The sequence below is a fragment of the Phalaenopsis equestris genome, unplaced genomic scaffold, assembly GCF_001263595.1.
Source record: "Phalaenopsis equestris unplaced genomic scaffold, ASM126359v1 Scaffold000227, whole genome shotgun sequence".
Lineage (NCBI taxonomy): Eukaryota > Viridiplantae > Streptophyta > Magnoliopsida > Asparagales > Orchidaceae > Phalaenopsis > Phalaenopsis equestris.
This window is the reverse complement of record NW_018164669.1, coordinates 142809-168621: the sequence shown is the minus strand read 5'-3', so window position 1 is coordinate 168621 and position 25813 is coordinate 142809. Positions and strand designations below refer to the sequence as shown.

At 35.2% G+C, this 25813-nt stretch overlaps 1 protein-coding gene across 1 annotated transcript in view; it reads left to right on the top strand.

The window, feature by feature from the left end:
• Window positions 1-308: 308 nt before the first annotated feature.
• LOC110023718 (kinesin-like protein KIN-UA) overlaps window positions 309-25813 on the top strand; it is a gene marked incomplete in the record, with an annotated part of 79891 nt that continues 54386 nt past the window's right edge. Inside the window, 4 exon segments of the mRNA XM_020723262.1 lie at window positions 309-427; window positions 21480-21608; window positions 21686-21824; window positions 21931-22023. Of these exon segments, the coding sequence (XP_020578921.1) occupies window positions 320-427; window positions 21480-21608; window positions 21686-21824; window positions 21931-22023 (469 nt within the window).

Here is a 25813-nt window from a genome sequence, read left to right as displayed (position 1 = left end):
AAGGAATTAATAAATAATAATGATTCATAAAATTGACTTCGGATAGTTTTCATGAGGCTGATGTAACCTTAAGGAAACTTTTTATAGCATATAGTCTGCTTAAGACAATCATAACAGTAAATATGACCAACTCTTTTATGCGGTTTAGCTTCTGTTATTTAGTGTCGTACAATATATTCTGCATCTGAAATAACTAAAATTTTATCTTTTGTCATCTAATTTCAGCTTGGGCAAACTGTTCTTTAAAAATAATATAGCCATATCTTACACTCCCTTATAAGGTTTCTTGGATGATAATCTACAGAAGCAACAAAAAGCAATGGATGACTTAATTTTGAAGTTACAGGAGATGTCAATGATGAATGAAGAATCTCAACTGATAATCGAGTCGCTAGAGATAGTGAAAGAAGAACTCTCATCACAGAAGGTATGAGCTTTTATTTCATGCTCAATCAATATATAATGTTCAATGTGTTGTTCTTTCTTTGCGATAAGTCATCTGCAGTCTATTGGCATGCGTGTGCGTGCACACATATCACACACATGAGAAGCGAGAGGCATTGATGAAGTTTATTGCATAGCCAATGTTGAAAATTTTAGGTATATGCCATTAACTGAGACAAGCTTCATTCAACTTCTTTAAAATCTGTATTGCATGATCAGCACATGTGTAAGTGCTACAAAAAAATCAGCAAATAAAATTGTGGCTGCCTGTTTTCTTTTAATATAAATTGATAACAACTTCAGAGAAGGATTCATCAAGTCCATGTCCTGACTAATGCATCCTGTTTTTTAAACGTGGACATAGTACACTGCAGCATGTACATATTTACAGTGATAATGCAAACTTGTCTCACTTTAACAACCCAAATTGGTAAGGCTTTATATTGTAATTTGTTTTATGGAAGAGATTTTCAATAAAAAAAGTTGCGAAAGTTTGAGAGGAACAAGGCAGAGATGATGATGAGCAAAAATTTTTTGTACCAATTTAAGCGATCCACGTGCACCATTTGGATTAAGAAGTGAAGAGAGGAATTAGCAAATGTGCATACCAAGAGTTAGTGTTGCAAGTGTCATATAGAGCACTCTTGTTTTGAGAGTACTTGGGCCATTCAGCCATCTTTTCATTTTCAATTTATGAATATTTTAGTTGCAAAAGAAAAGCTAGTGATCCATCCCATTGATTCAAAAACATTCAAATTACCCTTATCATTAATTCATTCTTCAGTTAATAATTCCGGAAGTCTATGTAAGCAGCTCTACTGTTAAGGAAAAATAAGACCCTATTGATAAGATATTAAAGTAAGGACAACATTATCCTTATTTTTATTGAATTTTTAACCAAATAATTGAAGTAAAATTGAATATTAAGAAATTCAACTAAAATTAATTGGTGGGCTATAAAGAATTGAAAATCGGTTTGGTGCAACTCTTTTTATAGTAGGTTTTTACTCCTTTTGGATGACTTACAATTCCAATATTACTTGGGCTGAACGGATTGAATGGTCAATCAATATTTATGCTATATTGCATGAAAATAATCCTTTCCTGCAAATGATTCTTTGAGGAAGTGTTTTCTGTAGGCGGAATCACTTGCTCATTTAATGGAAGAGGCGGCCATATATCATAGTGAGCAACGACAGTGAGTCCAAATATGACAAAGCTAGAGGTTTAAATGTTGAGTGTCTTCAAAATTCTTACTTCTGGGAGATTTTTAAAAGGTGAACCATAGTGGACTCAGCTATAGTTGTCAAAATTACAAGTTTGACACAAATATCTAGTACTGTTTTGACATAGTATCTTCTGAGTGTTGAAATCTTTGTAATGTGAACCAATAATGTATTAGGCTATGATGATGGTAGTGATACACAAATTCGATCACTAGTAAGTTTGAATGTTACAAACTATAATTGTTTGAGGTAGTATGTCTCTTGAGGCGGTGACAAATGATCTCGAGCAAGAATCATTACAAGAAGTAGGAGAAGAGTAGTTTTAGATTTTGGTGTATTTGAAAACATCTCAATGTTATAATCAATGGAAACTAAAATTCATACACTTGCCAAATCTTTGTAATGTAAACCAATATGGACTAAGGGACAATGGTGGCAAATAAAACGGGCTCTAAGAATTTGTGCCCGACTCTTTTGAGAGGCTTTGTAGTTCTATTCTTATTTAAATTTTTAGAAGGCAACTTAGGTTCTGTTTGGGGCAGCTGTTGATTATTTGTAATCTGCTGATAAGCAGATTATTCTGATAATCTGTAGATTATCAGAATAAGCTGGTTTGCTGTTTTGGATAGTTTATTCAGAATAGTTTATTTGCAGTTATGACTGTATAAATGACTTTCTTGCTCCTGTCTGGTAAAACTGTTTGGGGCAGCTTATTCAGAATAGCTTATTGGTAGTACAGAAGCATATATAGTGCAGAAACATAAAATCATCACAGATCAGTTCCAAAAGATGACATACAGTTCTCACACTCTCGTGAGTACCAGAAAAAATAAAAAAAAAAGATAAAGACAAATACAACTATAATGAGAAATATTAAAATATTCAATTTCAAACTTTGACTACGTTTGTTCTCAGCTGCATATCTACCTTGGAAAACATCGGATTTCCATCACAGCTGGCAGTGTAACATGTGGGACTGTCGGCCCATCGGAAGAAACCGCAACGAACTGAAACACCCTTGTGACAATCGTAAAACTGTCTCCCAAAGCTATGAGGCCAATGCGATGTGAGCAACAGAGCCGGTTGTCCAAAATAACACAAAACAACTCTGTCTGTCACTGAAATCCTAGAAGTCATGTTGGTATAACTGTGAAAAAAAAATAAAAAAAATCAAATGTCAGATGTTATCCAAAAAAAAAAAAATTGATTCAAGGATAACTCGTGCAGGAGATCCATAAATATCGGTACAGTCATTCGAAATATGTTACTGAATCTAATTGGATGTCCATAAAACATTTCACCTACTTATTTATCTCCAACAAAGCTGGAGGTCATTCGGGATATAAGAACACTGCTTGATCGGTAATACTCCAACAATAATATGACAATAGTTGCAACCCATGTCATTCTCTTACGCCATTCATGTTGCAGATCTATTCTAAAGGAAGAAAGGTGTCGGTTAGTTCATCAATTATTAATCAATTGAGTGAGCGAGAAATAAACAATGAGAACACTCAGCCAGTTATAATAAAAATGTATAGGTCTATACTAATAAGCATTCAAGAATCAAGTAGAAGTACATTGTTAAAAAAAAAACATAACTCCAAATAACAGCTGAGTGCATAACTTCAAAGAGTACATTATACAACAAAAGAAAACGTATAAAAACTCAATCATTCACAAGAACACGTAAATATTCGACTAGCAACTTTGGTTGAACACGTAAATATTCGACTCGCAACTTTGGTTCCATTGCCATGAATATATGCCTACGTGTTAGATCCTCTAGTTTCTTCATACATATTGCATGAAAGTGCTTATTTGCTACTACTTCAGGGATAGTAGTCAAAGTTCAATGACAATCAAAGATAGTGCTGTCAGGAAGTGGAGCAGGCGGTGAAGCTCTAAACGTTTCTACGAGTCAGTCGAATGAAGTTTTCACAAAAGTGTCACTTTCTTTCTTCCTAGCCTGAGTCTCTTCATCTGCGAGCTTGACTCCCCCATCTTCCTCTGGTTAACACTGTGTATTTTTTCTTCAACCGCCCCCGGCTCTGGTGGAAAATCATCTGGTACTCCTGCAAACCCGGTCTCACTAGGGCTGAATGCATGCTTTCCCGTTGCCACAACCCCTCTAAACATTATGTCAAATTTCTCTTCAAAATCCGGTCTCTGCTTGTACTTTTTTGCTGTCGGCGGTGCCTATAACATTAAATTGAGGACACTCAGGTAATTAAAATAATTTTTTAAAACAATTTTTGATATACACAAATTGAGAATGTAATTCATACCTCTAATTTCTCTGCCCACCACTTTTCTAGAGTATCAATTGTTCGTTTAATTGGATCTCAGCCTAACCCTGTTGATCCACGTTTTAGCTATTTCCAAATTTTTCATTCATTTTTCAATTGATCTTATTTATTTTTAAACTTAAGCCTATCATAATCCCTTACAGTCAGTTCTTTAAACCTTCTAGCTAGTGCCAACCTTCCTTGTTGAAGAACGTTGTTGGCCTATTTCCCAATCTTATTTCTTTAATACATAGATCACAAAAAATATTTGTCACTTCTTTATACCACATAGCGGACGAACCCCCTTCTTTAGACATGTTGGAACTATAAGAAACAAAAATATAATGCTCAAAGAATCTCCACAGCGTTGCAATTAACAAAAAAACATAGAAGTATAAGTACACGAAAGAATTATGTGGTTTGGTCAATGACTTACATCCACGGAAGGAAAGACACGAATGTTTCATTATGAAATTGTCTAGGATACATAGCTATCAAACTGCTACAACAATGATAGATCAAATTGCTGCAGAAAATCCCTAAAACCAAAACTCCAATAACTGCTACATATAGTACTGCTAAAATAGGAAACAACAATACAAACTTATGCATCAAATCCATAAATCTTGAACTGCTGCAGCTAAAAACAGAAACTGCAGCTAATACAAACTTCTACAGTCAATACAAATTTCAGCAGCTAGTAACCAGAAACCCGAAATACATAAACCAAAATCTGCATCCATTGTAGTTATTAAACCAGAAATTACATCCATTGCAGCTATTAATCCAATGCATCCAGTGAGACCAAGCCTATACAAACTGCTATAGCCAAATACATAAATCAGAAACTGCATCTAATGCATATATTAAACTAGAAACTGCAGCAAATAAATAAACCAAAAACTGTAGGTAATGGAGAAAACATTCGTTACAACCAAAGGGTGGAGGAAACCCAATTTTCAAGTGTAACATAAAGAGAAGTAATGGATATCTATTTCAAGCATTTTTTAAATCAATTTTGGAGCAAATACTATTCGTGGATTGAGAAAATTTAAAATTTTCATTGGCTGAAAATCTCCACCAATTAAAGTTTGCTAAAGAAAAGAAACACCTTAAGCAGTGAATTTGAAATACCCCGTTTTCATTCATCCACTTTGGATAACCAAACAAATGGAGCCATGCATTTATTGTAAATGCTTTATATTAATACCAAGTAAAAATATAAACAAATGGAGCCAACTTGAGAATCCCCATAGAATTATAGAGAATTTTTTTTCATAAGGACTATCCATACAATTCCTTAAGTAGTGAAGTTGAGCGATATACACTGCAGCTAATTCAAGCAATATCCATTGCAGCTAATTCCATACATTTTCTAATGAACAGATGCAACATTTTCTTACTGAATTTATTGAACAGATGAAACATTTTTCATAAGCAATATCCAGGAACGTAAGCAATATCTAATGAAATTCCTGAACGAATTGACCATTTTTCAGCCACCATTGCAGCTAATTCTATACAATTTTGTTAGGAATATCCAGGAACAAAACATGAATTTCTTAGCAATTCAATAAGCAATTTGAAAACATCAAGAATGGGTTTGAAAATCCAATTTTGCCTCTACAAAACGACAGAATAACGAAAAGGCATTCCAAAAATTTTTGCAAACTGAACTGTAGCAAATCCAAGAATTTTACAAACTCTCTACAGAACAACAGACAAACGAATCTCATATCTCTCTTCTCTATTTGCAAAATGAACTGTAGCAAAACTCTCTTCTCTACAGAACAACAGACAAACTATAGCAAATCTTTCTTCTCAACAGAACAACAGAATAATGAAAAGGCATTCTAAAAATTTTTGCAACCGAACTGTAGCAAATCCAAAAATTATTGCAAACTGAACTGTAGCAAATTCATATCTGTTTTTCTCTATTTGCGAAAAAATTATCTCTATTTGTTGCAATTTTTCTCTATTCCTAAAAATCTATTGAATACCATCTCTCTCTTCTCAGAGAAATACAAAAAATGTGAAAAGATACCTCATTTGAGGCGAGAAGGAGCAGAAGGAAGATCAGGGAGGCCGAGAGTGAGGATTTTCGTTACCTAGATGTCGGTCTCCGCAAGAGAAATTTTCGAAGGATGAAGGAAGAATGGAAGGGCAAGAGTAGAAGGGGAGAGCGAGCGAAGGGCACAGGAGGGAAATCTACCCTAACGCAATAATCAGACGCGGGACACAGGCCACCTCCCGCTTCGCGCCTCGTGAAGATATTTGGGATCGGCTTTACAGAGCGTCAGGAAAACGCCTTACCAATGCTCTATTCAAACACGGAGACGACATTTTCAAAACGTCGCCGCATGTCAATAAGTTGCCCCAAACGCGCCCTTAGACTTTTAGATAAGACGTTATTCCATGATTTTACCTCCATTTTGTAAAAATTACTATTCGGTTAGAGGTTTGTCAGAAGAGTAAGCCCCCCTAATTTTAATTTCCCTTTATGATAACAAGAGAGAATTTTTTATTAAAGCTACTTGTTAAACACTTAGTTCTTAGCATTTAATAATATTAATTTTGATTTTAAAAAAAAATTTCCTTTAGCTTAGAGTGGCTAGTACTAGGATTGTTCACAGACTTGATCAAAATTCTGTGGTTCCTTATCTTGAACTGTTGAGGACTGTGGCCATTGTTAGAGGAGATAATTGATCTAACTTGGCCAACACATCCTTATCAGTATTTATAAGTTTTGTATTTCACGGGGATATTGTATATATTTGGTAGATGTTTCACTAATGAGACAACTTTAACTCTGCCTTAGTTAAAATAAGATTTCATTGAGTGTACTTTATAGCACATCCTCAACGACTTTGGGCCATTGGGACATTTTAATTAATAAATAAAAGTTTCCTTTTTGGTTGTCGATTTCTTCTTCTATGCATGTTAGCTCTCTTAGTATTCTTCTTATTTAAAAGCTTAAATTTGAAAAAAATATTAAAACAATATAATGAGTTATCTAAGATAACCCAAGAGCAATTACACTTGTAAATTATAGTAACACAAAGAAAAGAAAACAATATACATGCTGATCTTTCATATTTTTATGAAAATTATATAATAATCTAATGCATGTGTCTTATGACATTTTCTTAATAGAATAAACATATACTTTGATATATATTAACTTTAGTTGTACTCTTCAAGATTTTAATATTTAACTTTACTTTTGCTGCATGTTTTTAATATTCTCATCTGCCTTAGGAGCACCGTCAAAACATGACACACCTTTGGCCGATATTAATTTTCAACGGAAGGGCTTATGATCTAATTTAATCAATTGTCTAAGGTAGAAAAGGGAATTACTAACCCTTGGCTGATATTCTCTCATCGACACAACGATTAACTATCTAAACATTACAATTATGTAAGGTGGTAGCATCTACGCACCCAATACATTAGCTTCCCCAACTTATACCATAAGGAGATGAACTCCTCTTAAACATGCACATATAAACATTTATAGATACACTACTTCATTTTTCATATCATATATTTTTATGAGACATCTTATGAGACAACTTATGTTTATCTACGAATAAAATGCACATTTACAAAATCTATAGGTCATGCAATAAACTAATACTTGTATCTATATTGGAATCTACATATATGTAGTCAGAAAAATTCTTCTTATGAAAACTAATGCAACTATTTAACATGAATACTTTTTCTATATAACAATATGAAAAATTTATTATAATTTAAATCTCACTAGAAAATAGCATAAATGGTGGTAAACACACATTTAGAAATATTGAAAATTACTAAAATTTAAAAATCACTTCATTTTACATAATTTTCTTGTTTTCGACTTCTGTCGCCTCATTCAAGTTAGCTGCTTTAATATAAAATGTTGCATTTAATAAATTTATCTCATATTACATAATTATATTTAAGTTAATTATAGTTCAATTTATTCATTTTAATTATGAGTTTAAATCCTTAAATTAATGCTAATATTAAATATCAATAATTTAAACAAATTACTTTTGAAAGTTAAACTCTAATATGAAGTATGAATGCATTTCTCTTTTCCTTGAATTATCCTTTTCTTATTCTTAAATTAACATTCGTTGCACCCTTAAATCACTATAATTTACTAATCAACTGTAATTTAACTATATGAGAATTTTATGATTAAAAGACCAACCTATTTTTTGATTAAAATTTTTTGCCTTTTTCCTCAAATTTCAATGATTTATCAGCCTTCTTTCACACTTCTTAATTTGATAGAATTTAATATTATTAATTTATAGAATTATATCATTTATTCTAATAATAAACTTAATATTAACATTTGCCTTATAAGTTTCTTGGATCGAAATCCTCCCTCACTCACATGCTTTTCTTATGTGAAATCAATAATTTTGTACCTCAAAACTTACTTTTGTTGGTTGAAGATTTTTGAAATTAATTAATAAATATTATCTTTAATACCTATATCATTATATTAAACTAATAATGCTTGAATAACATTTTCCATATCTCACATTCTTCAGGCTCGACTTGGTTCATTTCTTCACTATACGCAAGGTTTACGAGCTACACGGCCTCATGCATAAAGGTCCTTCGTTTGTCTTCCTCGTCCCTTCCTCCTCCCTCCTTTATCTAAATCCTTCTTCTTTGATGCGATTGGTTCTTCTTAATGCATACCACTCGACTACGGTTCACATTTTAATCCTTATCTCCCACTTGAACTTGCACTAGAGGTGTTTGACACTTCCCCCTGTTTCTTCTCCTCCTTTCTAAACAGAAAAGCCATGACCTGTTTCTCCTCCTCCTTTTGCTTTTGCTAAGGCATGGGTTTTCCTCTCCTACCTGAAGCTGCTCGATTCGTCTCTTCCCCGCACGCAGAAAATGATGCAAGTTAGCCATTGGCTTCGGTTTCAACTTCATTTGCTCCTTCTCACAGAACGACGTCACATCTATGCACGAGCCGCTCCTTCTACTAGGGATGATCTTATCCCACTTGGAACCCGTCAAAGCTGTTTCGCCGCATTTGCCTGACGATCATCTTCTCCCTCAACTTCGTTCCACATAGGGAAGTCTTCCTCTTCCTCTTCTTCAGTCGCTGCCTGTTCTTCTCCTTTTTGCCCATGCTTCTTATTCTCATTCTCTTGCTCTATGTTTCGTCTCATTTGATTCGAAAGAGACATTTGACTCTTAAGAAGAGGGCACTGTCGGAGACGGATGCTTCCCTTTGAAATGGCCCAAGCAAATTTTTATTATTTATTTATTTATTTTTTAATAACAGTTATTACAATTTTTCTCCTCGTGAACTGTTTCTTGGTGGCTCGAATATCCCACAAAGTCAATATTTTTAACACACACAACTGTAGAAGACCTTTCTAAGAATTGAGCGAATCTGACAACGTGTGCATGTGAAATTGCAAGTATCAAATTGTTTGCATAGATAAAAAATTGACAACCAAATTTTCACTATCAAAACGAGTCATTTTTTTCTCCTTACCTGTGTTTTTCATTGTCAAATTACTTGTGCTGAAGGCTATTTTAACTCAGGCTAGTTTATTTTGACTGTTAGTTTCATTAGGAGGTCTTTTTGTGGTTGTTTACCTTGAAGTGATTGCAAATGTCAAATTACTTGTGCTGAACGCTTGTTTTTGGGATGCATGTGCAGTAGGTGAACAATTTTGGAGATTGGTTTTGTGTGGTTTGAATGATGAATGGAAGGCTAGTGGGAAGGTTAGATCCTTGATTTGGAATCAAGAATTGTTATGTCATAGCTTGAACTCTTATCAATCAAGATATTGTCCACCATTAGTTTAAATTCCAAGGATGTCATCCATTCTGAGAGTGCTTCTGCAAGAGCACACTTAACTTTGAAATTTCTGATGAAATTTCAACAGTTACACCAGAATGTGTTTCGATATTTAAGACTTCAATTGATTTTATTTGAGAGGCTTTACAATCGCTGCTACCGAAGTAGATGATATCATCGTCAGTACTCCTAACCCAAAATCATCCACGAGACATATAGAATTCTAGATGTGGCTCTTACAAATTCATGTGTTGGCTCCCACTATATAACATTTTGTTCCAACTAGAATTTTAGAGATTGCTCCCATCACATAGCATTTTGTTCTGTATGACCCTTTGTTCCCATCTTTAGGTCGGTGTAATGCTCTGATAAGACACTTCAATTATGTACCTTGCTCTTCTTCTAATTTGATATTGAGGATTGAGTGATGCTCTAATATCAATTTTATGGTTGAGGATTGCAACTAATTGAATTATGGAATTTCGAGTGGAAGAATAAGAGGAAGTTGTTGGAAAAATATATCACTTAGTGATTCATTTATAAAATTTATATCTTAAGAGGTGGACGGGCACTCATAATTGGCCTCATCAATAATTTTCTACCATTGCTTAGTTTTAAAAAGATGTACAACCAACCTCTATTTTTAAAGAAATAAAAATTTTAAATTAGGCACAAAATTATCATTATTCATATTCATGTTACATTTAACCATAAAAATCCTAAAGCTCAAGCGCTGATTTTATTGAAATAGAAATGATACTTAAAGGTTGTATGAGAGGGCCCAATAGAGACACCCCACCCATACAGTAATACCTCAACAAAAAGAAATAGATAGACTCAATAAAAATATAAAATAAATTTAAAACAAAAAGAAACAGATAGACTCAATAAAAATATAAAATAAATTTAAAACATGCAAAAAATAGGTAGCTAGGGACGAGCCAGTTTAGTCATGCCTCTTCCTCTAGTTTTAAGAGCGGAGCCAAATAACAAAATTTGAAAAACTTTGAAGAGTCTTGCCATTGTCAGGAGTAACCATAGTATCGTCCATTAAGTTTCCAAGTTGGAGTGTGCTCCCAGCCTTCTTCTTCCGCCGAGAAGTGTAAACCTGTCATTCTTCATCTGAAGACTGACTCATGTGATCATCGGTCTGATTAGATGTTAGAACCACAGTGGAAGGAAAGACAATTGTTGTCACTTCGATATGTTCCAGTGTATTTGAAGTGTGAATTGTCACCTCTGCACCTGATGCTTCCTGAATAGGAGCTGTGGGGCTATCCTGATTTTCTGTTCGAACATTATCCGTTGTTGTGTGGTCAGGAGAAAGGATCCCAAAGGCAGACACCAACTCCTGACTTGTGGTGATTCCCTCCTTAGGTTGACTGTCATCAGGTTTACTGGGAGCGCGTCCAGACACATGAGGTGTACTAATAACATGTTCTTGCTTTCTACTATTGGTTCTCAAATGTGGGTGCAATCTGAATCCTTTTTCTTGCGGGTGCCCAAACATCTTGCAGAGTTTACAGTAGTATGATTTTTGTTCCATAAGGATTTTTTGCCAATAACCATTGTGAGCAGAGCCAAGTCAGACTTCTTCTACATCTGGTAGTGTAATATCTCTTTCAATTAAAATTCTTGCAATAAAGTGCCTTGAGAAATGAACTGTAGGTAAGTCTACCTGTAAAGGTTTTCCAAGTATAGTCTCAATTGCATATAAGATTGGTAGGTCAAAGAATTAAAGCTTGAGTTCAGGTAATGAGAATCAGATAAACGGAATTGGGGGTTTTTGACTGGGATCAAAATTACAGGTCCATTTGAGCAATTTCATATGTTTGCCCTTATTTGTGATGAATTTCTTTGAGAAGATCCTCGTGTAATCTTCTTCTACGCTCAGCTGTATCATAACATGTCTTCCGTCAAAACACCTACCTGTCAATCCTCAACCAGTTTGAAATCTTCAAAAACCTTCGTGATAATCTACATCTTAGGGCAACCTAATTGGAACTTTCCAACTAGTATAAATTTGTATTTTCCTACATGAGTTGAAATTTCAGCGTCAGAAGAAAATTGCTAGTATGTCTGCCTTTTTATCTACTTTTTTAATGAGATTGCAATAATCATTTCCTTCAACAGAATCATGGTACATCTGCGGGAATGCCTAAGTATCTGCGAGGTGAAAATGGGAGTTGCGTTTGTGAACCACTGCAGCATAGGAGGGTTTGGCGGGGTTATCATTGGCGACGACGACAATGTAGGAAGACCCTGAGGCCATTAGCGTGCTTCACACAAGCATTGCAGCAATCGACTGCCTTCTACGAAACGATACCCGAGCAGAACAGTACGCGAGTAATCCAGAAGGTCGAGCAGAAAACTGTGCAACAGAAGAGCAGCTCGAGAGAATTGCCGTGGACCCGAGCCGCAAACGACAAGCAGGCTTGCAGCAGACGAGCAGACGATGGACGTGAGCTCCTCTGCCATCCAGAGCTGTTGACGAAGACAGAAAGGATTGAAACGAGCGAAAGAAAGTAGAAGTCTATTTCGGGCTAGGGTTCGCCATGAGCGGAAACCCTAGCAGAGCGAAAACGAAGACCCATCGTTATATTATATATATAATAATAATCGTGTGATGTCTCTGCTAGGGTTTACTCCCGTCGCGTCTTCATGGAGACACGAGCAGTCTTTGTTATCTCTACGCCAGATCGAAATTGCAGCCTGCTCCGTCGTACTTCGTCGTCTGCTCGACTTCGTATGTTCCTTCGTCGCGCTTTGTCTGTCTCAAATCTGTCTGTGTAGAATTCGTCTGTTCGACTCCTTATGCTTCAACTTCGCCTGCTTCAGTCCTCGACATCGCGACTCTGTCTGCTGCGTCGTCAACTTTGAGCCTGCTCGTCTACTACGTCAAAGTCGCTCGACTGCTCTGCCAAAGTTTCGCTCGATCTGCTCAACTGATCGCGGCCCGGTCTTACGCTCTGCGCCATCTTTACAGTGCTTGTGTGAAGCACGCTAATGACCTCAGGGCTTCCTTACGCTGCCGCCATCGCCAGTGATAACCCTGCTAAACCCTCGTATGCTATAGTGGTTTAGAAATGCAACTCTCATTTCCACCTCGCAGATAGTTCGATATTCCCGCAGATTTACCATGATTCTGTTGTAGGGCATTAAGATTGCAATCTCATAAAAAAAGTAGAGAAAATGATGGACAAACCAGCAATATTATTCTCTGACTCTGAAATTTCAACTCGTGCAAGAAAATATAAATTTACGCTAGTTGGAAATTTCCAATTAGGTTGCCCCTAGATTGAGATTTTTAGGAATGTTCTTCAAAATTTCAAACTGGTTGGGGATTGACAAATGAGTCTTTTCGACGGAAGACATGTTATGATTCAGTTGAGCATAGAAGAAAATTACACAAAGATTTTCTCAAATAAATTCATCACAATCGAGGGAAAACTTATGCAATTGCTCAAATTGACCCCTAATTTTGATTCCAGTCAAAAACCCCTAATTACGCATATCTGGTTTTTTTTACCTGAACTCAAGCTTCAATTTTTTGACCTACCTATCTTATGTGCAATTGAGATTATCCTTGGAAAAACTTTGCAGATAAACTTACCTACAATTCATTTCTCAAGGCCCTCTATTGTAAGAATTTTGATTGAAAAAGATATTACACTACCAGATGTTTAAGTCTGACTTGACTCTGCTCACAATGTTTATTGACAAAAAATAATTATGGAATAAAAACCTTACTACTGCAAGCACTGCAAGATGTTTGGACACCCGCAAGAGAAATATTTCAGATTTTACTCACAATTGAGAATCAATATTCAAAAGCAAAAATATGCTATTAGTGCACCTCACGTGCTTGAACGCGCTCCCAACAAACCTGATGACAACCAACATGAGGAGAGAACCACCACGAAATAGGATTTTGTGTCTGCTCCTGGGATTCCTTCTCCTGACCATACTACAATAGATAATGTTCGAACCGAAATCAGGATAACCCCATAGCTCTTATTTAGGAAGTATCAGATGCAGATGTGACAATTCACTCTTTACATACACTGGAATCTATCGTTGTGGCAACGATTGCCTTTCCTTCTACTGCAGTTCTAATATCTAATCAGACCGAGGATAACATGAGCTAGTCTGTAGATGAAAAATGACATGTTTACAATTCTCGGCCGAAAAAGAAGAATTGGGGCACACTCGAACTTGAAAATTTAATGGAAGGTACTTTGGTTACTCCTGACAATGTCACCATTCTTCAAAGTTTGTTAGCTGACTCCACTTCTAAAATTAGAAGAGATAGGACTAAACTGGCTCGTACCTGACAACTTTTTTTCTGCATGTTCTAAAATTTTTTTAAGTTTGTGTATCTTTTTGTTGGGGTATTGCTGTACTTGATATCGTATGGGTAGGGTGTCTCTATTGGGTTTATGTATCTTTCCTATTTCAATAAAATCAGCCTGAGCTTTTCATATATATATATATATATATATATATATACTTTGTAATTGAACTAAAATCAAAAGTAAGTGGTCTAGAAATGCCTTGCAAATTGATTCATTATGCTTTTTTGTAGCCTTATTAAGTACTTTCGGTTGGCCCGTTGACATGGGTTGGGGTTGAACTGATTCCTTCCCCTTCTTTTTATTCTGCGGCAATTATTCCCTCTTTCCTATTTTTATTTCCCGCCTATCCATCTACTATTCATACACGTGCTCCGATCCTAGTTTTTGTCATTCTGATTTTAGAATTCTGTCCAGCTTGTCGTTAGAGGTTGTTTTCCCTTCTATGACAGTCTCTGAAGGCGACAGGGTGCACCAGTAGTAACTCGTCCGAGATGGTGATCTTCTTTAAGGGTTTGTGGAGCTCTGATTGTAACTCGCTTCCGCGAGAATAGTTATTTTTCCATTTCATCTCACCTACTCGCTACCCCTCTTTGCAACCCTTTTCCCCCTGATTCTAGCTGCCATCCCCATCCCTCCCATGATCCTAGCCGCAAAGCACTTAACCTTTTTCAACTGCCGCCACATGACCTGACCTCTAAACTCTCCAGCCACTGAATCATTCCAACATTCCATACAACCACTAAAATATACCCCCTACCTCTCCCATTATTACCATCATCCACCCAACCTTCACGTACAACCGTTGAATCCAGCCCCTTCTCAGTCACGAATGTTTCAACCTCTTGTAACTCCCTCCTCCAACGACTTTCTCGTAAGTCTCCTTTCCTCAGCCAGCCCGTTGCCGACACTCCCTAACCAGTCCACTCCCTCACGTCTTCTGCAGCTAGCCGGTTAGAGCTGCTGCCAGCCACCCCTCACCCCGTAACCCTATCCAATTCATCCGATTGCTGTCATCGCTCTCTCTGACACAATAGTCACCACCGCAGCCTCCCCAACTCTTCTCGTCGCAGCAGCAGCTTGTCCCAACTCTCCAACAACTATTGCAACCAACTCCACTAGATCCATTCGCGGCTCATACCCTTCCCTATTGCTATCGTCTTCAACAAAACACTTCCCTACCTGCTGGCCTGCAGCCACACAAATCTCTTCGCCTTCGCTCCAAGTTTTCTGACTATGCTTGTTGTCTTTTATTTCTTGTTTCAAGAATCATCGTTGTAACCTTTGAATTTCAGTAATAGTATTTCTATTATTATTGTGGTTAGGGTTAAATACGACTTCACCCATGAAGCTAGTCCTATATAAGTTAAATTTGTCAATGATTTCATCATTGTTATCTTACATCGATTATTGCACCCTAACAAATGACTTTATTGCTAATTACATAGAGATGTGAACAAGCTCATGTACAATCGTAATCACCATATTTGTGAAGTTTTGTAGGGGACGTATGGTAGAGATTTTTCTTTGATGTCTCCAGTAGAAATCTAAATTGTGATAAACAGTTTTTTAAAAAGCATCATGACATCTGATAGGGAGAGGACCTTGAACTAGTTTTGTCTAAATGGGGGAGGGTCGATGACCCGACCCGCAATTATGCAGATATTTATGTTCCTTAATATGTCAAAAATTTGACCAAAATGATATTTAGTGGATAGTGAGAACAAATGTAATATGATAAAAATTAAGGAAATAGTTTTCTCACCAGAGGTATTATGCAAATATACATATCGTTTCAAATAATATAATTTTTTTTTTAAAAACCTCAGTATCGATCCCACGAGGAAGTAGAAAACAAACAAACAATAAAATGAAATGTATGAATTTTGACTTTATGAAAACTTTAGTTAAGTTTACTAAATTCTACTGTATGCAAGTAAAATTAAATATAATGACTTAGATAATATATAAAAAGAAACTTTCTCCTTGCCAATAATTCATAATCAGTGTAGGATGTCAAAATTTATTTAGAAACTTAAATGTGGTATTGTGACAAATAAGAGCATACCTAGTTCTTTACTTTCTTTCGAATTGTGTAAAGAATATTGGCTAATCTAAAGTTGGTGTCAGCATGTATTGTAATGTTGGGTAGGTTCTAGTCTCTCACTTCTAGATTACCATTGTGCCCTCTCTATAGGACTTACCTGTGACCCTTACTTCCAATTTCTAGATCAAATTGATAAAAGAATCTAGTCTGCCACTCTAAAAACATCAATTCTACGCGCATCAAATCTTATCTCACAATCTATTTGCACCCTTCTTTAGGCGATCACGACTGTTCTTTACAAGGCAGAATGTGATACTTACAAGTCAAGAAATCTTAGCCCTTTCGGATTTATAAGTTCTTCAACAAGTTTTAACAATACAAGTGGCCAATTTGTAATGTAAATGAATGACCGGTAAAAATATTATCACAATTTTTAGGAATAAAAGTTCTAAATAAAATCAAAATAACTTATTTAATTACTTCATATTGCAAGGAGAAAGAAAACCACTCATGTGTGGATAACAAAACAAAAAGGATAATGATACAAATACTTATCTGAAATGTTACCCCAAACACTCTTTTGAAGTTCTATGACTTCTCTGACTCTAACAACACTTACAAGACTCATAAACTCCAGAAATAACAGACTCACAAAGAAAACTTTTCATAGAGCTTAACACAAACTTAACACACATTATGAAACTCTATAGATTCGACCCCCTGACCTCTTGGAATTAATCTATATTTATAGAGCTTCAAAAATGGTCAAGGGTTGCTCCAGACATCTTCGGCCTCATTCAATGAATCTTCTAGAAGATAAGTGTGGCACCTAGGCGCTAGCCATATTCAGCATCTTACGCCTAGGTGCCAGTTCGGCTGCTTTGATACTTTTCTTCAATTTTGCTCATTTTGCTTATTTTTTATGTATTTTTAACTCTTTTTGTTGTACATATAACTAAAAACATAAAAATAATATTCATTAAAGTATAATATCCTAAAAAATTGAGCATTAAATGTACATAAAAATCAGGTAATTTTAAGGTGGATCAATCGACCCTTTCTGTAGGGCTAGGGTTGCCTTCTACTCTTAAGAGTATTTTTGTCCGTTAGCTTTTTTTGTGTTTAGGTCTTTTGTTGATTAAAAATATGTAGTCATTTATTAGTAGTAGGGATTTTGTTCAGTTGAGTTTTGTGAGGGCATGTGCTTCATCATGGTTCTCAGATGGGGTTAGGTCTATATTCATGGTATTGAGTGGTGGCAATTGTATCTCTCCTCTGGTGGTGATATATGGGGTCTTCTTCATTATTTAATCCTTCAAGTGGTAACTTGTGTATCCTGATCTGTTGCGAGAGTAGGAAAAACTCTTTTATCTTGTATATTTTAATTCATTAATGCATCTTGTGTTTGTATTGATTGTTTTTTTTGTTGTTCTTGTTGAATCTTCTCCAACCACTTTCTCCGGTATCGTTCGATATCAGAGTTAGCCTAATCCTTTAGCCTAACCCCAGTTTCTTCTTAGGGTTACCAAAATCCTTCCAAACCTAAATCCACCAAAACAAATCTAAATCTTGACCTAAACCTAGTTCACCCCTGCTTAGTTTCAAAATTAGCAGTCCTGAGTATTTTTTTCTTCAACCTAAATACGCCCCTTAACTCACTAAACCATAGCCATATCTTGACCTAGTCATAACTTCCTATGTTGATTTTCTAAATCAGCAATCTTAAATATTTTTTTTGCGCCCTAAAACAGTCACATACACTCTCTTTGACCTCCTAAATCTCAAACTTAGCGATGCCACCGAAGAGACAAGTGTCAGAAGTCTAAGGCCCTCCAATCCTAAGAGGTTACAGCAGCTCGACCACCTTCAACATGGTCGACTTGAAGCCATAACATGGGGAGTGAAATGCTTCAACATATGAGGTCGATGCTCCATCAAGTCCGGTAGATTGGTACGGGGCAGGGAGGGGGCCCCGCACCAGTTCCATCCAAGTGGGGGAGGGCCGGTCAACCCTATTTCTAGTGCTAGGGTTTCGCCTCTCCTAATTGCAGAAAAACTATTTTTGTCTGTTTGCTTTTTATTAGGTTTAGGTTCTTTGTTGATTATAAATATGTAGTTGTTTATTGTATTAAGGATTTTTTGTTCATTTGAATTTTGTAAGAACCTGTGCTCCTTTGTGGTTCCTGGATGCGGGTGACTCTGTAACCACGACGTTGGGTGGTGGCAATTGGATCCCTCTGTTGTTCATGGTTATATCACGGGTCTCCTTCATTCATCAATCCTTCGGGTGGTAATTTTTGTGTCACGGTTGGTTGCGTGAGTACGAAACTCTTGCATGTTTTATTTGATTAGTGCATCTCATCATTTTTTTATTGTTTTTTTTTCTTGTCTTGACTCTCTTTCTTGATTTTTGCTAAATCTTCTTCAACCACCCTTCTCTGGTATCACATTGCATATGTAATACATCAACAGATAAAGTCTAAGGGTTGATGTTTGTTAAAATATTATGCTTAAAAAGTTTAGATTTTTCAAAGCGGGGTAGATGAGAGACGACCATAGACAAACCATTTGGGTCACTGTTAAATGACTAGAAATTAGCATTCTTTGTGCAAGATGATTGCATGAGTAATAAACAATGAAACAAGCTTATGATTAAGAATCTAACTTGAACTTGAAATATTGTTGTGGCACCTCAATATAACGCATGTGTCCTGTTTCATTTGTGTTACAATCCAGCGCGGGCTTGAAATTAACAAGATGGGAACGGACAGTCAGGCGGTGGAAATTAGTCATCTTTTATTCTAATTTTATTACTAACAAATCAATATTTTAATAATACATGAAAGAACCACTAAAAAAATAATTAAAATTAATACGTGAAAATTTGTACCTTTCCATTTGTTGTTCTCGTCTTCTATAAATATTTGCTCGTATTTTATTCATCTTGTTCAAAAGTTTAAAATCAAAATATAATATTAAAATAACATAAGGATTTATCTAAAATTAACCCTCGAGTAATAACGCTACTAAATTACAGGAATCTAAGGAAAAAGTACAATATGTATGTGTGTATATAAGAAATCTTATAATATGTTGGTCTTTTATATTTATTTATAAGCAATCTAATATAAGTTTATAAGCAATCTGATATATGTTTATAAACAATATGATAAATGCTAATAAATGCATCAGTGGTCTTTTATTAATGAACACACACTAATATCTTATATGCATTTAGCTTAACTTTACTTTTAGTTTATACTTTACATACACATCTGTCTCTGTGAGGATCTCTGTCAACAAATTTAACACACCCTTGGTCAATATTGCCCCGTCGACACAGTAGTTAGCGATCTACACATCGCGAATATCTAGGGTGGAAAGACTCTTACCTGCCCTTGACTGGTATTATCCCATCGTAACAACGGTTAGTAATGTAAACATTACAATTGTCTGAGATAAGTGGTCTACTTGCCCCTGATCGATATTATCTAATCAGCAGAGCGGTTAGTGAACTAATAAACATAATTGTCTAGTGTGGTAAAAAAATTCTACTTGTGCTGGCACACTGACTTCACTTTCCTGTACGATTAGGGGTGAAATTCTTTTTTGAACATGCACATGCAAGCATTCACATATAAGCTATTTCTTTCTTCATACATACATTATTCTGAGATCTCTTTATACATCTATTAACATTCATATTTATTCAGTTGTACAACTATTCATCAGACATATCTTTTATATCATTCATATATCTATTTCATGCATTTCTTTCTTATATCTATCTCATACATATCTTTTATTTTGTATCATGCATATCTTTTCTAGATGTCTATCTTATATGTAATCTCTATCTAAATATTATTCATCTCTTGCATTTATATCTTTCCTTACTATGCTTATCATGCATATCTTTTCTATCGAACAATATGAAGAATCTGCTATAATAGAAATCTAATTGAACTAAAAAATATATATAAATCAACATACATTTTGAACTAAAGAAAATTACTGAAATTTAGAAATGTAATTACTCAATTCAGTTGTCACGCTGAACTCTTTATTTTTTATTGCAAGTTGGATGTTGCGATGGCTTTTACATGGTGATTAAAAACTTATAAAACATATTATTAAAATTTAAGACTCAAGTAATTGTTTTTAATCAAAGTAATCTTCTTAACTTAGGATTAATTTACTTGAAATTTATGGAGTTGTTTTACGATGATCTTCCACACGTTTGCCTTGAGCTTATCGCCTCAGGTAAATACCTGAAATCTTAAACGAATTAGGAATTCCTATATAAGTTCAATATGTAATTTAACACAAAATATCATTAATTAGCCAAAACATACCTACGGCTTTCTCAGAGACCAGCCCTTCTCCGAAGTTGCCAAATTTACTTTCTATCACTTCCAACTACACCTCCTACATTGATATCATACTAGAACTCTTTTGGATGCTCACAAAAGACTTTCGACACGTTTGACACCCAATCGATGCCTCGGATGACTACTGAAAAGGAAAAAAATATATGAAAAATGAGGCAAAACTCAAAATGAAAGCAAGAGAGAGAAAATGAAACTTCAAATAGTATGAAATAGGGTTTCTTATTCACTAAAAATACCTCAGAGCCCTAAAATGCAGATTGTAGCTTCCCTCAGCGCCGCTCGACCCATCTGCTACCTCGCTGCTTCTGTCGTGCCAGAAAGGAATAGGGAGGGGTATGGGCAAGGGAGAAGGGTCGAGAGAGGAAATCAGAAACTTGGAGTGGTTCATTGCTTACCAGATGGCCGCTCATCCCTTCGGATCGCGTCTGCGCGATGAGCTGTGATCGAAGCCCCTTATATGAGCTTATGTTGAGCTCGATCAAATAGGGAGGGAGGGAGGGAGGGAGGGTGTGCGAGTGAAATCGTGAAACCGAGGGGAAAGGGGGGTATCTGGAGCGGGAGTATATTTTGAGAGCTCTAAACTCATTCGATTGAACAAAAGGAATAAAAGAGGCGCAAGTCGGTGGCTACAGTGCTGAGGTTTAGGAAATAATTAAGGTTTATTAAATTAATTAAACTTATAACTTAAATATTTTACATTTCTCAAGCCATTCATAGTTTACAAGTACTTTATATGGAATTGATTGATTTTTCGTATAGAATTTTATAATATTATTTCGATTGAAATCCGAGGGATGCTAAAACTGGGGTACATTGTATGTCCCCAAAAAATTTATCAAATTTCTCATAAATGGGTTATTACAATTTGCAAGTGATATTTTATTTTTCTTTGCAGGATTTGCTGGTTAAAGAGCTTAAATTCTCTCAAGAAAAGTTGCTTGATGAAGAAAAGCACAGGAAATCTCTTGAATTTGAAATCGTCAAATTGAATAAGCTTTTATCTGACAATAGAGTGGCCTTTGAGGTAACCTAATCTCAGTGTTTACATTATGCAGGTTATGTTGAATTTATTGCAGGCCTGAGCATTTTACATTTTTATAGGCTGAAATGTCCAAAGGAAGAGGCAACCATACTAAACCATCATTTGGATTAGAATTTGCTTCGAATCTATCCAAGCCAAGTAAACCAAGAGAGTCTGCACTTGGTCAAAAAGCCACCATTGCCAAAATTTTTGAGGAAGGCATGGCTGACTACAATTTGCACTATTTATTTGCATTGTCATGTAACTTCAACTGTTGTTTATTTTTTTGTTATTTTCCTTGGTGCATGTGATGTGCTACCATCAGTTGGCCTTTCAAAAATACTGTCTCTATTAAAGTCAGAAGATTTGGATGTGCAAACCCATGCTGTCAAGGTGGTTGCTAATCTTGCTGCCGAAGGTAGCAAATATCTTCTTTTTTTTCTGATTTAGTCTCTTTCATTACTTCTTTGGCACTTGTTTTATGTCATGCACTTTCACAATTTAAATGTATGTTTTATGTTTCTGTACTTCCTTATAATCACATGCCTTGCTGAAAAAATGAAAAAAGTTTCCTACATTGATATTAATTTTTTTATGTGAAAGGCTCACTTTTCTTTGCTTAGCTTCAGCCAATTTGTCAGGCAAGCTTTTTATACCTTTTTGTTTTTTACTACTTTATGTATTCTAGCAATTTAACTATTGGTTTTTCTTTTTCTATAGATATGTTAAGATTTTGATTGAGAATTTATTCAATTAGGGGATACAATACTTTAAATTTATGATTTAAATGAAAAATATAATTGTGATCCTGAGTTTGATTAGTCCAAATGATGTGCCTTTAGCAATATTGACACGTTCTAACAGTGGGTGGCTCATGAACTGAGACAATTGAATATGACACCGGATACCTTTGATATGACACTCTGAGGTTCAAGTAAGCTATACAGCGGGTTGAGAATTTCATTTTGATAATGTCCAAGACCACCATAATCATCATCATAAAACTACTCGGCAATCATTTTATGAATTTTCTTTCTTCCTTATTTGTAGAGTGGTGTTTGACTTGTTAAATCTTATGCTGGTATCTTTTTACTGTTATTTTTGGTATTCTTTTCCTTTCTAATCTCTCACGTTATTTCTATGATGTCTTACTAGTGCATTTTTTGTAGTTGCATATGCTGAAACAACGAAAGTTTATTTTCTTATTTACTTTTCAGTTAGTTCTGCTCTTATATTTTCTTCCATTTAATTAGATCTAATTCTTTCTTTTTTGGCCTATCTATACATGCATTTTAGCGTTTTTTTTTTCAACGAATTCATTATTGTCCAATACATATATCCATATAAAATTGTTACTCTAATCTCATCTTGCATGTGATTATTATCTCGCTTCAGTATATGGCTTTTGAATTTTTTTTGATTGAGAATTCACTTTTTTCTAGTAATCATTAGATGTAGAATCGATGCGAATTCTTGCTGAAGAGAAGAATAACATTTAATTTAGTAAGAATTTTATCATTGATTGTCCATAAAGCCGAGCAGTAGTTGACTTTACATGCAGTAGTTTATTATATAATTGAGCCAAGTTTGAGCAAAATTGATTGATTAAATAAGTGAATCATAAATGTGGGAAAACAATCCTAACAATAATGACTATGGGTTCCTGAACGTAGTAAGATTGGGGTCTCGTTTGAGCATATGAATTGCCTATCAACATAATACGTTCTCTGAGAGAACATTCTTGAGTATTCAGATTATTGGAAAAACTTGATTAGGCCATGATGAGAATCAATGTGAAGAATCAATGTTTCACATTGTAATCATCAATCAAATCTGGATCGTTTATGGAACTACTCATACGCATCATTCTTAACTGCTCCAGGAAAAATTACCAATGAGAGGGACCGGAAAACGTGAGGTTAACTCAGTGATCTCCTCATAAGATAGAATGTGTGTCAGTTTGTCTTGAAAGGTGAAAGGCAAATTGTAAGGTGAAAATGCAGGTTTGTGTTGAAAATGAAAGAAGCGGGTAGAATAGCGCCCCCACCCGCCCAGGTTGCGAACCTGCATTCCTTACTTCCATATTCCACCTTTATTTCGCTTCATTCCTTGCCACAACCAAATATAGGGTAATATAAAGGAATTGCTTAAATTTGAATTAATTACATATAGATGTAATTATAAATTTTGCTTACCCATATACTCGCATCCAACTACTTCAGCTCAACTCCTAACATCCTTAAATTAATCACTGCACCAAATTAATCAGCTTAGCTACAGTTCACAGTAACAAACAGTAGGAGAGAACTATTAAAAAAATAGATAATTAAAGTACTTAAAAAGAATATTACCTACGTTATTTTAGTACTTCCAAAACTTCTTCTAAAACAATACTATTCTCTCCATAACTGACCACCGAGCTGAAATCCACGACAATATAGTGAAAATGAAAAGCTTAGCTACAGTTCACAGTTACAATCTTGTTTTAATGCCAAGGATAAGATTTACCTATCAGTACCTTGCTGAATTATGCAAAAGAGCTGCTGTTCAGAGAGGAATAAAAGATCTCTCACTCTGTAAGAAAATTTCAGTACCAGGCTTTTACAATCAACATAAGAAGTACGGCTTGTGGAAATCAAAGAATTACAAAGGAAAATCGCACGATTCTCATGTTCGTGTAATTAAAAACAAGAACAAACCAAATTCTTCCAAGTGTAGATGCTATATATGCGGTGATGAAGGACATTTTGCTAAGGAGTGCAAAAGTAAGAAAGACAATATGACAAGAGCAGCTATTCTCAGCAATCTTGAACTACCAGAGGATTACGATGTTCTTTCTGTAGGCTTGAATGAAGAATCATCAGATACTATTTGCTCAATCTCAGAAGGAGTCAACACCCTTACCCGTATTCGAAGTGCTCTGGATAATTATCCAACAGAAGAATTTGGACTGATGATGAAAGAAGATTATGGATGGAGATGTTTAATTAAGCTGAAGGAAGATCAAGAAAAATGTTCACACCAATGGGAGCATAACAAAGCAATTAAAAGTCAGTATTCTCGCTGTTCCTATTGTTTTATTATTTCAAACCCTAACATGAGAATACACTGCGTAATATGCAAATTAATTGCTTGCCCATCTTGTGCCAAGTTTTATTTGGCAATAACAGTTCAAAAGGAATTATCCTTATTACAATTTCAATCAAAAGATAATTTAATTTATGAACTGGTTAAATACACAGAGCATTTAGTTGAAGAAAATAGAAGGCTGAAGGAACAACTTCAACAAGAAATTGAAAAACAATTATCAGAAGATTTGTAGGAACTTACCCTAGGAGATAAGGGTAAAAAGATTGTAACATTTGAAGAAGAAGACGATTCAAATGAAGAACATGGAATGAAGGTGTTCTCTGAAGTATTGAAGGACAAGTGTTGAAGACTCCTAAAAGAATCATCAATAAATTATTTAATTTGACAATGACTTTTGAAATCCCAGGTATTGATAGATTCAAATTAAAAGGGATACTGGATACTGGAGCAACATCATGCTGTGCGAGCACAAGTGTCATCCCAAAAGAGGTACTTGAAGAATTAAATTATCAAGTTACAATCTTTTTCTAAGATGAAATCTTGGTCGTCCACGCATTATGGGAATTATTCCTCACTAATATGGCCACGTTATCCTGTCAGTTTGGTTTGATATTTATCTTCGTCTTCCCATCTATATAAGGGAGAGTAATGTTTGAGTTGCAGTCAGTCTGGCCTGAAGCCAAGTGTACTTCTCTTAGTTTGTGAGTGTTTCTACTAATAAAATCTGCTGAAGTTTTTTTATCTTTCTAAGTTTTTATTTTCCGGCTATAAGTTCTTCGTGACCCCCAAGCCGGCGATCCCCCGTTTCCGCCTATTTTTTTTTGGTATCAGAGCTATGTTGGGGTAAAACTTTCATAGTATTTTGAGGGATCCTACTAAGGATTTTGATGAGTTAATTTGCCGAGCTCTCTCATGTTATTTAGCTATCTTTTATAGTTGTTGATTTATGATTTTGATTACTTGATTTAAATTCTCAGAAGTAATTTTTATGAATCTGTTTTCATTTTATATTATTATTTTTATATTATTTTAAATTAAGAAGCTGTTGCTTAGTATTATCAGTTAGTAGTCCCGAGTGCCTCGAAGAGATCTCCGAGAACAGTAGGAGCACTGAGGAA